The 14,508-nt window shown below is 53.1% G+C and overlaps 2 protein-coding genes across 2 annotated transcripts; one reads left to right on the forward strand and one right to left on the reverse strand.

Annotated features, from left to right (window-relative positions):
* Positions 1-380: 380 nt before the first annotated feature.
* Positions 381-7,216, reverse strand: CGGC5_v008983 (uncharacterized protein; the record flags this gene model as incomplete). Its single annotated transcript, XM_032020381.1, has 2 exons — positions 381-7,005; positions 7,119-7,216. The coding sequence occupies 2 exons, from the start codon at positions 7,214-7,216 to the stop codon at positions 381-383; spliced, it is 6,723 nt and encodes a 2,240-aa protein (XP_031882646.1).
* A 5,049-nt stretch (positions 7,217-12,265) lies between these two features.
* CHS7 (Chitin synthase export chaperone) lies at positions 12,266-13,450 on the forward strand (the record flags this gene model as incomplete). The annotated part of the gene is made up of 5 exons (XM_032020382.1): positions 12,266-12,295; positions 12,387-12,422; positions 12,495-12,676; positions 12,752-12,845; positions 12,902-13,450. 5 exons carry the CDS (start codon positions 12,266-12,268, stop codon positions 13,448-13,450), a joined length of 891 nt encoding a protein of 296 aa, XP_031882647.1.
* Between the last annotated feature and the right edge of the window lie 1,058 nt (positions 13,451-14,508).

Consider the following 14,508-nt stretch of genomic DNA (forward strand, 5'->3'; position numbering starts at 1 on the left):
TGCCCCTCCATCGGGGAAAAAAACCATCGCACCAGAGATTCATTCAATCACTAGCCATAGTCGGGCTCAACAGGCGGGGTCATATTCAGGTCAAACACTGACATACCGAAAAAAAGAAGTGATGGTCACAAACTGGGAAGGAGAAAAGATGATGGCTATTTCCGCATCTCACTAGTAATACGATAACAAACTTTACCTGCAGGGTGGATCATCCTTGCCCCACGATGCAGAAGACAAATACAAGACAAGCAAGCAGCCGACTATCATCTCTTACGCAGTGTGCCAGAAGCCTCGCAGGATGCGATAATTGAATTGACCACAGGTTCCATAGTCGCCATAATTAGACCGTAGCAACACCGTAGCGAAATCAGGTTGTGCTCTCATTGTTCCGCGAGTCCTGTGGCCTCATTTGCTGGCGTCTCGTCGCCCAGCGTTGAGCTCACGCCGCTCTCCACCCAATCGCTCTGTGGGTCGCTTCGGACATTGTCGTAGAAATGCGAATAATCGCCATCGCCGCTGGAGTTTTCGGTGCCTTCCGTAACAACCGTCGTACCACGGCTGCTTCGTCGCAAAGTTTCAGTATCGCTCGTATCGTCGCTGCCCAACATGGTTTCTGTTACGACGATGGCATCTTCACGTGGCGCCGGGCTCGGCAGGTTCTCCTCCTCTGTCTCCTTCAGCATATTTTCCTTGTCCAACTCTCCATAGCCCTTTGCAAAGCCGCCTGCCCAGCTAGATTTCCGAAGACCCTTACCACCAGCGCCAGCAGTCCTGACACTCTGACTGCGCTTAACACCTCCTGTTGGCACATTGTTTGTGATCTGGCTGAGCGACAGGATGCGACGCGCGGTCCCCGTCTGGGTTGGCGGCTTCAGACTCCGCTTGGCAGAGAGAGCCAAATTGACTGTGGGTGATGAAATCTTCTCGTTGACGCCACAGTCTTGGCCCGACTTCTGGGTCTGGACACGTTTCCGGCTCATAGCGTCACGTCCCTTGGTTGCCTTTGACATGAGGAGAATGCGGGAATGATCCATGACTCCCTCCAAAATCCGGCGTTCCAACCCTTCGGCGCGAGTCTCCATGTCGTGGAGCTCTTCCCGGCGCAAATGTAGAGCTGTCTCGAGAGACGACACGTCGGCGGTGAGCCTTGTCTTTTGCCGTATCAAGCCATCTTGCTCAGTCCTGAGTCTAAGCACTGATGCTTTGAGCCGCTCCTCTTCCTGCTTGAGGTCAAGCAGGTTTTCTTGGATCTGCTCCTTGAGGGCTAGCTGGCGCTCCAATGCAAAATTGACCTCGTTCAGTGTCTTTTTTCTGTCCTCGTCCTCCTCTGCAATTTTCTTAGTCTGGTTTGCCAGAAAGAGTGAGATGTCCGCAGCAGTCTGAAGGACTTGTTGGTGGACCTTCTCGAGTGTGTCAAGCTGAGCAAAAGCCTTCTCCGCTGCATGACTATGGTCGACGAGTTCGTCAAGCTTTCCATGAACAGCTGCGTCATCGTATTTCTCAACCGGAATTGATACATGCTCAACTAGCTTATCGAGCTTTTCGTGTACGGGGCTGTCGTCATACTTCTCAATAGGGACGAGAGAGTGCTCGACAAGCCTGTCGAGTTTGTCGTTCACACCCGCGTCGAGCTTGTTGAATCTCTCGCCCATACTAGCATCACATTTGTCGAGCTTCTCAATCATGCTCATGTCAAACTTCCCGAGTTTCTCGCTGATACCTAGGTCCAGCTTGTCGATGTTTTCATTGATGCTTGAATCGAGCTTACCGAGTTGTTCACTTATGCCGGTGTTAAGCTCGTCGAGCTTGTCGTTCATGCCGGTATCGAGCTTGTCAAATTTCTCGCCCACACCTACGTCGAAACTGTCAAGCCTTTCCCCGACACTTACGTCAAGCTTGTCAAGCTTTTCACTGACGCCCATGTGAAGCATGTCGATCTTCTCAGTCTGGCCAATGTCAAGCTTTTCGAGTCTCTCATGTACGCCTGCGTCATCATACTTTTCGACCGGTAGGAGGGAATGCTCTACAAGCTTATCCAGTTTCTCCTGGGCGGCTGTGTCGTCATACTTCTCAACCGGCACAAGCGAATGCTCCACGAGCTTGTCAAGCTTCTCCTGAACAATCGCATCGTCATACTTCTCGACAGGCGTCAAGACGTGTTCCACAAGCTTGTCGAGCTTCTCCTGGACAATCGCGTCGTCATATTTCTCGACAGGCGTCAAGATATGTTTCACAAGCTTGTCGAGCTTCTCTTGTGCAACTGTGTCATCGTACTTGTCGATGGGCATAAGAGTATGTTCAACGATCTTGTCGAGCTTTTCCTGGAGTGGCGTATCGTCGTACTTTTCGGACGGGACCAAAGTGTGCTCGACCAACTTTTCGAGCTTTTCGAGCACTACGGTATCGTCGTAGTACTTCTCTGGTGGTGGCAGAAGCGCGTGCTCGGGTGGTTTCGCTTCCTCAATCCGTTGCTGAATATCGGTGGCCGAAGCTTTGGCATAATCGTAGTGTTGGCCGACGATGGCGAGGACGTGCTTGACAGCCTCAAGGATTTGCGGCTGTGCTTCGCCAACTTGTCCCTGGAGACCTTGAACAGCGTCGATGGCCTGCTTCAGGTGATCACGGGTTTGTTGATGCTCGGCCTTGTCGTCCATATGGTTCTCGTCAGATTTGGCCATGAGATTCTCCACCCTGTCAAATACAGTCTTGGATGCCTCTTCCATCTTCTCCATTGAATCGGTCACGGCCGCACCCAACGTGTCAACAAGCGATTTGAGGTCTTCCGCAACGGCCTTGGTTCCCAGAACAGCCGCCTCCATGTCGGCATCGTGAGCTTCTCCCGCCTTCGTTCGGTCTTCGAGAGTTGCCTGGAATTCGTCGTATTTGGTCATCAGTTCCGCGACCCTTTCGTCGATCTTGGTACTCAGGGCTTCCGTCGTCTGCTGGAACTTCTCATCCGATTCTAACTTGGCACCAACTACGCCTGCCTTGGACTCCTCGAATTCCATCTTCATTGTGTCGGAAAGATCCTTCAGCTCTTGTCCGATAGAAGCGTTCTGGCTAACTGTGGTTGAAACACCCTCGATGAGCTTGGCAAGAGTCTCAACTCCGGTGACTCCATCCTCAAGCCTGCTTTTCATCAAAGTCTGGAACTCCTCAAGGAATGTTTTGACCTCTGAGACTCTCTCACCAACACCGACGATCTCGGCCTGGCGCTCTTCACTTCCCTTAGCATGAGACTCGGTCAACCCGTCCAGTCGTGTCTTCAGCTCTTCCAAGGGGACTTTAAGTTCCTGCAAAGGTGTCTTGAGCTCATTGAGGGGAGCCTTCAGGCTCTCGACGGGTGCTTTAAGCTCCTCCAGTGCCGTTGCTGTCTTTTCCAGGTCCTCCTTGGTTGCGAGCGCTGCCAGGTCCGTCTTGAGCATCTGGTCAAAAACATTTTTTATGTCAAGACAAACCGCCTCAACAGCGTCAACATCAGTCTTGGTAACACGTTCGGGGTCTTCCAGCTGTTTCGATGCACTCTCTTTCATCTCTTCGAAGCCCGCAGCGACTTGCGTGACCAGTGACTCGACACTCGTAACGTCGTCCTTCTGAGAAAGGGCGTCCATTTGAGTGGTTATTAGGTTGATTGTCTCCCTGGTCTCCAGGATGATGTTTTCCAGACTGTCGAGATGTTCCTTCCGTACTGCTTGTTCGCCGTCGATGAGGTCGTCTAGGCGGCCCTTGGTATTGCGCAAGATGGTTTCGATAGCTTGCACGTCCTCTTTGGAAGCGGCTTCGGCGCTAGCTGGGTTAGGTGCATCGCTGCTCTTCGTCTTGACCGATTCCTGGTTGATTGATTCTTGGATGCCAAGAATGGCCTCCTCGAGACGTGCCAGATCTTCTTTGGGCACAGAGCCCGGGGCATTAAGCAGGGCTTCCTCGATTCGGGTTGAGTCATCCTTGGACACAGATTCCTGAACAAGCCGAAGCATGTCCTCGAGACGAAGTATGTCATCTTTGGACGCGGACTCCTGCAAAGAGTGCAGAAGGTCCTCCATATGCGAGAGATCCTCTTTGGAGACTGGCTCAGTATTGTTTGGCTCTATGGCCTCAACTTTGACACCCAGCTGGGTAATCAGAACCTCAAGATTTTTGATGTCGTCCTGCTTGAGTGCATCTGCGATCGCTGGGACAATCGCGCCATCGTTCATCGTCATCAAGGCTTTGTCATTTTGGCCCTGATGCTCCCGAAGATTGTCGATATCCGATCGAACACTGTCGAGGCCAGATTTCAAAGCGTCCAGTATTTCGTCGTTGGCAGTCAAATCTGCCGGTCGGTTTCCGACCTTTTCGATGCTGATGCGCAAATCCGCTAGGCCGTCATGTAGAGCGTCCAGGATCTCTGTCACACCAGCGAATGGGCGGCGTAGCTCGGCACGCACGCTGTCCACGCCGTCTCTTACTGCTTCGATGATCTCCTTCTGGTTGATCTGGGGAGTGACAGGCACCATAGAAGAGTTGACTGTGTCTCGAAGGGATTCCATGTGGTTCTCGATGGTTGACCTTGAGTCGCTCGAAACCCGATCAACCAAGGCAGCCATTTCATCTCTGAAGGAATCCAGGGTGCCTAGCAAGGTGTCCGTGATCTCATCTTGATTGGCGGTAGTGGTACTGAGATGGGTCATATACTCTTGCATGTCCGTCCTTAGCTTGTCCAGGCCGTCCTTTGTAGCCCCTAGAAGATGCTCAGTATCACGGCTGCCAGCCGCCATGGTATCCTTTGCCTCCTCTGATGCAGCTTGGAATTGTCCTCGCATATAGTCAAGAATATCCTGCAGTCTGGACACAATCTCATCGTTACTGGTTTGATGAGGCACAAGGGAGCCAGCTGTAGGCAGATCGTATCCGCTGAGGCCTTCCTTGACAGCATGGATCATGTCTTCACGTGTGAGTTCCTGGTTGAAAGCCGACGGGGCTACAGGAAACTCGAATTCCTCCAGACACTCACGCACAGCGTCGAGAATCTCGTCTCGTGAAAGACTAGCCGGGGTGTCAACACGGGGTGGAACAAAGTGTTTGAGGCCCTCGACCACTGCTTGGAAGACCTCTTCCCTGGAAGCACCCACAGGGTGCCGATCTAGTTTGACGTAGTCCTGAAGGCCCTCCTTGAGATACTCCAGGATCTCTTCCCGTCCGAGGCCAAGGTCTTGATGTTCAACCTCAGGCTTGTAATTCTCCCAGGCATTCCTGACAGCGTCGATGACGTCTTCGCGGCTCAAGTCGGGAGCCTTGGGCTGTGATGCCTGTGAATCGCGCAGAGCCGCTCTCATGGCGTTGTAAATCTCTTGGTAATCGACTGCGCTTTCTCTGGAGGAGACTGAATTGGCGGACTGTCTTCGGTGCTCCCGGAGTACCTCGTCCATATGCTCCCTCATCCGTTCAAGGCCGTCGTGGACAATCCTTGACATCTCTTCATTGGTTGCTGGTGGCTCCGTGGACACAGCTTGTGTATTGGCCTCGTCCAGTCTTCTACCAATTTCTCGTCCCATGCCAAGAACTTCACCGCGAAGCTCTCTGACGAGTGCCTTGACTTCGGCGGTGAGGCCACCTCCTTGAGCAACACTATCCTTGACGGTACGGATGATCCTGAGGACCTCGTCGTTCACCAAGTCAGACGCCCCGTTGGGCGTTGAACCGGACATCGAGGTTGGCTCATTGTGTAATATCCGCTCCGATCTATGAGTGAGCTGACTTGCGTAACCGGGGTCAAAGTCAAAATCAGTGCTGTTGCCGTCATCATCAAAGCCGGCTGGGCGAGGCCGGTTCCCATTTCCATTTCCGTTTCCGCCATTGCTTCGGGATACGACGACATCTTCAGACTTGGCCTTTACGAGATGAATAAGTTCATCCACCTTGGAAGCTGGAGCAACGCCGGCAAGCTTTTCTGCTACGTCAGTGAGACGAGCCAGCAGAAGGTCGTGTCCCTCTTTTGTGCCCATGTCTCTGATGATCTTGTCCAATATTGCCATTGAAGCTGGAGACTCCGAGTTGCACAGCGATGGAGTGCTCAAGTTGTCTCTGTCGATTGATGCTGCGAAGCTGTTTGGTGATGGTATCCTCGGAAGTGAAAACGGCCGGCCGGCCTTGGACGCAGGAGGAGAAGTGTGATGGGACTTGGTGTCGAGGAAGAGGCTGCTGGCGAAGGGGTCCCGAGAAGACGGTCTAGTCGTCGAGTCGTGGGCATTGTTTATGAGTTCGCGCAAGCTCTTGCGGATGTCTTCATCTCTTGCCTTTGTCGCTTCTTTGAGACTCAACAGATCCGTAGCATTGTCACGACTTCGCCGGCTTAGCTGGGCCATGTCTTTCTGAAGAGCAGTAGCAATATTGGTGAGGCTAAGGATCTGCCCAGAAAGAGCATCCACTGACTGTGGTGCCTTCACAAGAGCTGTGGAGCCGTTGGAGGAAGCCTCGGGCTCCTTGGGGCCGTGAAGCGGCATGTTCTGGATGGCAAGCATTGTTGCAGACTGAGGCGGCGTGTTCTCCCCCAAGATGCTCTGCTGTGACCGCTTAACAGCCGGCCGTATGATTGGTGTCAAGCTTGGGGCCGAGGATGGGGTTGTGGCTTCTTTCTCCACCGATCTTGTGTCAGAGAAGCTATCTCGTCGCTTGGCCGCCGGCGTCGAGGGCCGCGGGGTTCTTTCGGGCGACTTAGTCGGGGATGGAGGATTCGACTGCTGGCCACTCTCCAAGAGCAGACTTAGATCCCGGACACTTCCTGGTTGAAGGGACTGCATCCGTTTGTGTTGAGAGCCTCTGATGAGGGAGCGCTCTGGCGAGCCGTCGGTGTTCCGCTTGGTCAGCGGTGCAGGGAGCATTGCGCTCTCTCGCGCTCTCTCGGTGAGAGCAGCATGGGCGGACTGAATGGCGCTGGAAGTTCCTTTCCTAGAAGTGCCGACGCTGGGCGATTGAGGGTTGAGAGGCAGGGGCGGCGGTGCCCTATCAGGATCTGAGCTATCCCACCTGGTTTTCATCAGTCGACGCCAAATGACAGACATGGCCAGCACATGACAGGAGAGAGCAGAGGAAGTTATCGATTTAGTGGTGTGACGGAGGCCAGTATTTTGGTTGCTTACATGGGAACCAGAGCTCTGCCCTGATCGGAGGACATTGAATGTTGGTGTCTCAGGTGGCGATCCGAGTCCCTCGAAGCTTCACGCTCGACGGGAGCCATTATTCTGGAAGTCAGGGTCTGGGTCGTTGGAACTCAATCCAGAGACGTGTGGCGATTGGGAAATATCGTTAGGTCGTAAAGTCGTGGAATATGAGTGTGGAGGATGGAGAGGAAGCCGGTGCGATGTGGATCTAATGACGAGTTTGACTAGGTGTGTCTGATGGTGATGAATGGCGCAGCTGGTGCTGCTGCCGTGCTGAATCACACAAATAGGTCTTACTCGCAGAGTATAAGGGTGCCTGTGACATCCGCGAGAGGGAAAAAAAGGCAATTAGCGAAGCAAGGCGCGAAGCAGAGTCAAATAATTCAAAAGCAGCCAGAGATCTGGACTGAGGTCGCGTCGGTGGTGACTGTGATATGGGGCACGTCTCAAGAGCCGGGCTTGATGTTTGTCAGTGATTGTGACGTGGGTTGGGCTGTTGCGGTGAGTTGTGTTAGTGGCGATGCCCCCCAACCAGCAATCGAGGCGTTTATTTTGCCCACCCGGGTTGCGGGGCAACGGACTGCATTACTCCCACCTACCTTAGGTAGCGCTGGATGAGCTGTTTGGCTTCGTTGGTTGGGCACCCACCACACCCGGCCGGTGCCTGTTGCAAGGCGGGCCCGCTAGTTAGGTGCATGTACTGTCAATTCGGCAAGGTGCCACTCCAACTTGATAAGATAAGGTAAAAGTGCGACGGGACAGGTGCAAATTGCTCTGTCACCGTATTACGGACGCAGCCGTGTTGCCGAAAGATTCTCCCATTGCAAAGTCTGATAGCAAGAAAGTGACTTTGATTTTTTGAGCCTTTCATGCTCCTAGCGTCCGCGCCACCCGCACAGTTGGCAACTGCATTTCGACGGAGGCGCAGGTTTCTGTTAAATACTAGGCGATGCTCATGATCGCCGCGAGGGATCTGGAGACTCTATTTTCGTATCTAAGACCCCACGATTGCGGGGCCAATATTTGGTGCAAAGGCCATGAAAAAAAGAGAAACTTGATCGTGAAAGACGCATGACCACGTTCTGTCTTGCCTGTTGATGATTACATAGCAGGCAGCCTTCGTCGAGTGGCGCCGAGTGTGGCGGTGTGGTTGGGCGAGCGTTCGGTCAGTAGTTGTGCTGCCGCCTTAACCTTCCGTATAACTGCAAAACTGCAGGGTGAGCTTGCAGTCGCCTCGAAAGATGACGCCCTCCTCCATCGCTCCAGATTCAAATTATCAATAACTTACTGCTACGCGCGGCGAAAGATCAACTCCAAATGGGCAAGGTATTCTCGCCATCGAGAGGTGCCTTAGCCGCAAGGTAAGACTAGAAATTGGATGCACTTAGGTACCTAGGCTGATATGCTACACTGAGAAGGTATCCCTACTCTCCTTGTAGAATTGGATCAATTTATCGCCATATCCGTATCGTCTCGTTAATGCCATTCTCAGGTACCATATGATTGACAAACGGGACGCGATGCGGCCAATGGGTGGTTGCTTTAACCCGAGTAACAGACAATAGTCTGTCTGGTTGGTGGCAAACAAGGTCCGTACTATGGCAGGGGGAGGGCAACGACAGGGGACTCGGCCATTGGGTTACTATGGTAGTTGCGTACGACGAGGGCTCCAGACTGTTGCCGAGACTACGGGGGAACCCCTGTCCCTTGAATCGAATCATTGGTCATCGGACAGCGAACTGACCTGAGACTACGAACACCGCTAGCTCTATCGTGGGTTGTAGCTTGGCGGTCCGTCCTCGGATCGGAGCAGGCTGTCAGGCGGTGGGCAGGCGGTGGGCAGGCGGTGGACAGGCGAGCCACGACGACGATGACAGCCGTCAGCCGTCAGCCGTCGGTGTGGGATCTTATTGAGGTGGACGAGCAACCTAGCCCGGCCCATGTTGGATAAAGGCGAGAAAAATCTTAACTGCAGGGCCAACCATCACACCGCGAAAACGGGAGGCTGGGTAAGAACAAGGCTAGCGGCCTTGCTGTCCCGGCTTGGTTCCGTGGTTGTGAGGTGCCCGTACGAACTTTCTTGTGTGGATGGAGCAACGGGTTTTGCACATGGGTGTAAATACAGATAGCAAGTTCACAACTTGCAATAGATCAATTGGCTGATTATGGTGATGTCTCGAAACTCGCAGTAAGGCAGGCACCTTCATCAAGCCGCTCGTCCCGTCGCCCTGGTTGTTTCAATCCCTTTGAACCTGCAACTCACATTGCTATTATAGGGCCGCTCGTTGGCCGCATTCCCACAAGTTGTGCCCGGCCCAGTGTGCTTGGCCATGCCGCAATCCAAGCTAGAGCTGAAGGTTCGGTGAACACCACACAGGTACGTGTGTTAGGTAAGGTACGGATACCTAGGTAGGGATGGACCAGATGGACCAGACGGCTACCGCCCAGAATCAGACCTGGCGGCGGTTGTCAGGGGGCCTAGGGCCTGCCAGGCAGGGCCGTAGTCTGTGCCACTGCCAGTGCCAATCTGTACGGCGTAGGTACCTAGGCTGCTAGGCTCGCATGTTCATAGGTCGGCCCGCCGGCTTGGCGTTGGCAGCCACACGCGCCGAGCGGTTGACTGAGGTGGGCGAATCGTCTCGGATCTTTGCGCAGCGTGATTTCCTGGAAGAAGGGGGGAAACAGCTGGCATTGTCGTAGGGTCAGTGTCATTCAATGACGCCGCATAGCAGTCGCGAATTGCAAAGGCACAGGCTCCAGGGTGCCAGATGCATAGGACATCTGTCTTGCGGAAAACGTGATCCAATTATGCTTCACGACTACCAGTATATACTTAGGTAGTATGACAGGTTCGAGAACTCGGATTGGGTTGATACCAGGTGCTTCAATGTTTTCGTCTCGCCCGAAATTAGCGAGGAAGACGTGATACAATTGCAGGGACATAATGAACCTAGGTGGTGACACAGGCGCCGAGGTCTTGGGGGCCGGTACAGGCCGGGGGGGACTAGGTGCTAGACCAGGACGAGCTCGTGGTCGCGGCAAGTCGAGATATGTAGAGGGAGCGCAGAGGGAGAACCAGGGCCAGAAGGTCGGTCTCTCGCCACAATCAGTGGACGAGTGGGAAATGAAGGTAACAAAACGAAGCTAAGGTATGGATGGCATGGTATTGCATGGTGCGTTACACTTGTCGTGTTAGTGCACCGTAGTGACCGACGGTCCAACACCAGGTCCAGCTTGTCAATCACGGACCATGGCGCATAACAAAGCTATGAAATAATGGACAAGTTACCTCGACTTCACATTGCTTTTTCCTTGCTGAGCCATTGCCGTTGATCCTGCTCTTATTTGGTCTTGCGAGAGGTTGAATTGGCAGTGGAGAGGCTAGTCGACTCAAGCTCCCGGGGTTTTCGGCGTTGCCTTACCACACGGTACCCGCATTGCATTGCGACTTCTTAAAATGCTGAGGTTGGTTCCGAGGTGGTGGGGGGAGAGTCTCGTCATGACGCTCAAGCTGCACCTCAGATACATAGAAGTTGTCCACCACTTGCTGTATGCTCCTCATTCATCCAGCAACATCGGACGAGCATCGTCTTTTGCAGCACCTTAATTGCACCGTTGTCCCTACCAGCGCCAGTCACAGATCCATGATGAGCGATAGACGGCAGAACACAGTACCGATATAAAAAGAGCACGGGAAGAAGGGAAGAGCGGTATCCGTATCCTGATCCAGTACACACTACTTTCCAGGGCTAGCGGCGCATCAACGATTTCCTTGAGTTTTGCCGGGAGACAGACACGGGGCGCGACGACAGCAGAGAGATGAGTTCAAGAGGAAGAGGAGAACAGCACCAAAAAGAGAGGGAGAAAAAAAAAAAAAAAAAAAAAAAAAAGGGAAGAAGAAAAGAGCAAGAAGAAGAAGCTTCACACAGGGTTTACAGGGTCGCCGGGGTCGCCAAATTACACTTTTGGGAAAGACCCCACCAATCGTGTTCGCATGCTTGGAAGGCCGTCGTCCCAAAGATGCATCGTCCAATCATGACGCGTGCAGCCGCTCGTCGGGAGCGCCAGTAGGTCTAGCGTCATCAGGCGGGGGATCCGTTTTATTACCCTCGTCTCTTTCCAGTTTGATGCGCCATGCCCTGTATCTTGGGACACGTACCATGTCGCAACGTGCCTGCCCACCCTCCTCCGCGTCTTTCCATGTCTCTCTCACCCTCTCATCCTCGTGAATCTTCTACGGCTGAGGTCAATTGCTCGTCGCATGGCAGGGCGTCGAAGGTTGCAAGGGCAGGCCCCTGGGCCAGTCGCTCCTGTCCCTGTTCCTGCCTTAGCATCCCGGCGCTGTTACTGGAAGAGAACCCGTACCACGACCAGGTGTCCCAAAGGCCTCCACTCCCTACCAAGTTCCAAGGTTGGCTTATATTGTCCCGCTGCCCACTGCGGCCGCTTTTACTGTTCTTTCCTGCGCCTTTTCCGTCCCGTCCTTTGCGCCTGCTGCACCCGGTTTGCATACCTCTGCCTGTCCGTCTTGGACCACCACTGAAGTGCACTCGCCACTACTTCGCGTTTACCGTCGCCTTCGCAACATCGACCCAACACCCCCGCCCATCCGCCTTGCGTTGTATCGGGTTCGTCCAGGACTCTTGCTTACCCTCTACTTTCATCGACGGCTTGGTAAAAGGCAGAACGAGGGAGAAAGAGAGAGAGAGAGCGCGCGCCGCGAGTGTCGTGTTAAGAGGGGGAAAGTCGTCGCATCGCCTTGAAGTGAAGAATTTAATACGGGACTGCGAAACCAGGAAGAATCCACAACCACCACTACCACCACCGACCACCCAACAGTACAAAGACTGAATCAACATTCCTCAGATATCTTGTTATACAATCCTGGAGGATCGGGCTGCACCGCGACCGACGTTACCATTTGCCGTTCTCGACCTCGTCCGACGCTTCATGACCAAGTTTGCAACACAGCCCTAGTACTAGCTCCAAAAGCCGCCTCATCGAAACATCGAAGCCACTGTTTGACCGCAACGCGACTCGGTCGGCGAACCGTTGTGTCGAAAGGAAAACAAAGTTCAAATCACTGGCAATTCAGCCTTTGAACCCAGCCGCAAACGTCCATCACAATGGGCTCGACACAATTCGGCAACTTCTATGTAGGTTCCGTCCATTGAATGATAGCTTTCTGCCGGGCATGGTGGCATTTTGAACAGTCTGACTTCCCGCTCATGCTGACCATTTCTACAGAACTTTTGCCGGGATTCAACGCTGCCCGTCTGCAATGTGTGTAGTACCACAGCTTGTGCCTCCATCCCTGACACGGCGTGCGTTGACAGTCTGACACGACATGTTTAGGTGCTTTCCGACAATCACAGCCAGGACGGACCATGGGGCGGCTGCCAATTGACAGGAATTCCTCTTAGTGGCGGTCACAAGCTGGGCAACCTAGGCTCTATTTTGCTTTGCTTCATCGCCATCCTCACGGCTGGTTATTTGTATTTCCGATCAGAGCGGAAAAAGGCTGCTGTCGGCCGGAGGTAAGCTTCCAGCAGCGTTTGCGCATCGCGCTTGTGCTCCGTTTTGGCAACCAAAAGTACTGATTTACCACTTAGGGAAATGCAACTGTTCCTGGTCGCATTTGGTATCCTACAACTATGCGAGATTTTCACCGTTGGAGACTTTCCTCTGGCTGATAATGTTCGAATCGTAAGTGTTACGGCCAAATCTTCTACGGTGAGGTGCGTAAGCTAACACATGCCAAGGCATTCACTGGCATTCACATTGGCATGATAATTGCGGCCACTTGGATCTTAATGCTCAATGCTGTTGTTGGCTACCAAATCGTCGACGATGGAACGCCGTTGTCTATGGGTCTCATCCTTGGTTCCGCCTTCATACTCTTCGGCGGCACGTTATACATCACACTCGACACTGGTTTCCACTGGACCGGATACTGGGACTCGTCTTATCAGTCGCCCCCCAACCGCCACATTGCTCTCTACATTCTGTATCAATTGGCACCTCTCGTCTTTCTCGTCGCCTTCTTCGTTCTTGAGGCCATACTCGTCGTTCGCATCCTCGGCGAGATGCGACCTATGATCTACCTGACGGCTGCCTTGTTGCTATTCGCCATCGGCCAAATTTTCAACTACGTTGTCAGCTCCCATATCTGCAACGGCACTTCGGGCAAGATTGACGGCGCCCTCTTCGAAACGCTCTTCACCCTTTTGGCCGTCGCGACGGTGTGGATCTTCTGGTCCAGCATCACCGAAGACGACTGGCCAATGCCTGTCGGAAACGCATACCCTTAGAGCAGAGATAAGGGACACTCATTGACAGGTCAAGAAGGAGCCGAGGGCCTCGAGCTTCATCGCCATCTTCATAATGGGAAATACGAACTGTGTCGAGAGAGGGGCCCGGCATAGATGGGCCTTAACGATGTCATAGCAACCCGACGGTCACTCACCCCAATGACAATGCCCACCACGGATATTGCGACTCGAAGATTGCCTCAGAATCCCGCCGCATCTCAGCCTACCAACTAAGATACCCATAGCTCTCTGGCGTCGAGGCAGGGACCAGGCACGTTGGTGGTTCCCAAAGTTCGGGAGACAACGCACCGAAGGAACTATTGGGAAACGACAGCAGAAGATCAGACCGCGATACGGTCATGATCATGGAGAGACAACCCATCGGGTTCTTGGGCACACTTTTCCAGACACTCTTTCACGAATGACCATTGAGGGCAGACTATTCGCACGATCATTTGATTTGAAGGCATGAGACACGCATGGCGGTTTTTTATATTTTTTTTTTTTAATTCGATTCCCCAACCATCGACGGAGTTTGGACACGGTGCTAGGCAGATCGGCTGCCTGATGCGCTGCCATGAGAGTAGTGAACGGCGTCTTCTCGAGCTGCGTGCGAAGATGGCAGTAGGGTGGTTGTAAAAGTGGTTTCCCCTAGTCTTGCTTGGATGCATAATGACGGACGCCCCCCCGCCTGTCGATTACTGTACAGCGCATGGCCTTTGATATTTTACGCAGTTATACCCTGACGAAGCGACTAATGTATAAGAGGTCGAATGATTGAATTGACATATTGAAGCATGTCGGAACACTTTCCATGTTAGACCGGGAGTGACTTGTGACGATGTCGTTTGCACTATCTACTTTGTAGATGGAAGCCCCGTCGACGAAGATTGGCACCTAGGAATCATTACGTGCCTAATTCCGGCAGCAGTGGGCAGACAACACAAGAGACCTATAATAGGCGCAGATGCAAAGCAGTAGAAGAATGATTACGGATGCGAAGGAAAACACTGAATTCACTAGTGGTTTAAATCACGTCTCTGCTGAGGGTCGCCAAC

Source organism: Colletotrichum fructicola (genome assembly GCF_000319635.2).
Source record: "Colletotrichum fructicola Nara gc5 chromosome Unknown KSG_Nara_v1_contig05, whole genome shotgun sequence".
NCBI lineage: Eukaryota > Fungi > Ascomycota > Sordariomycetes > Glomerellales > Glomerellaceae > Colletotrichum > Colletotrichum fructicola.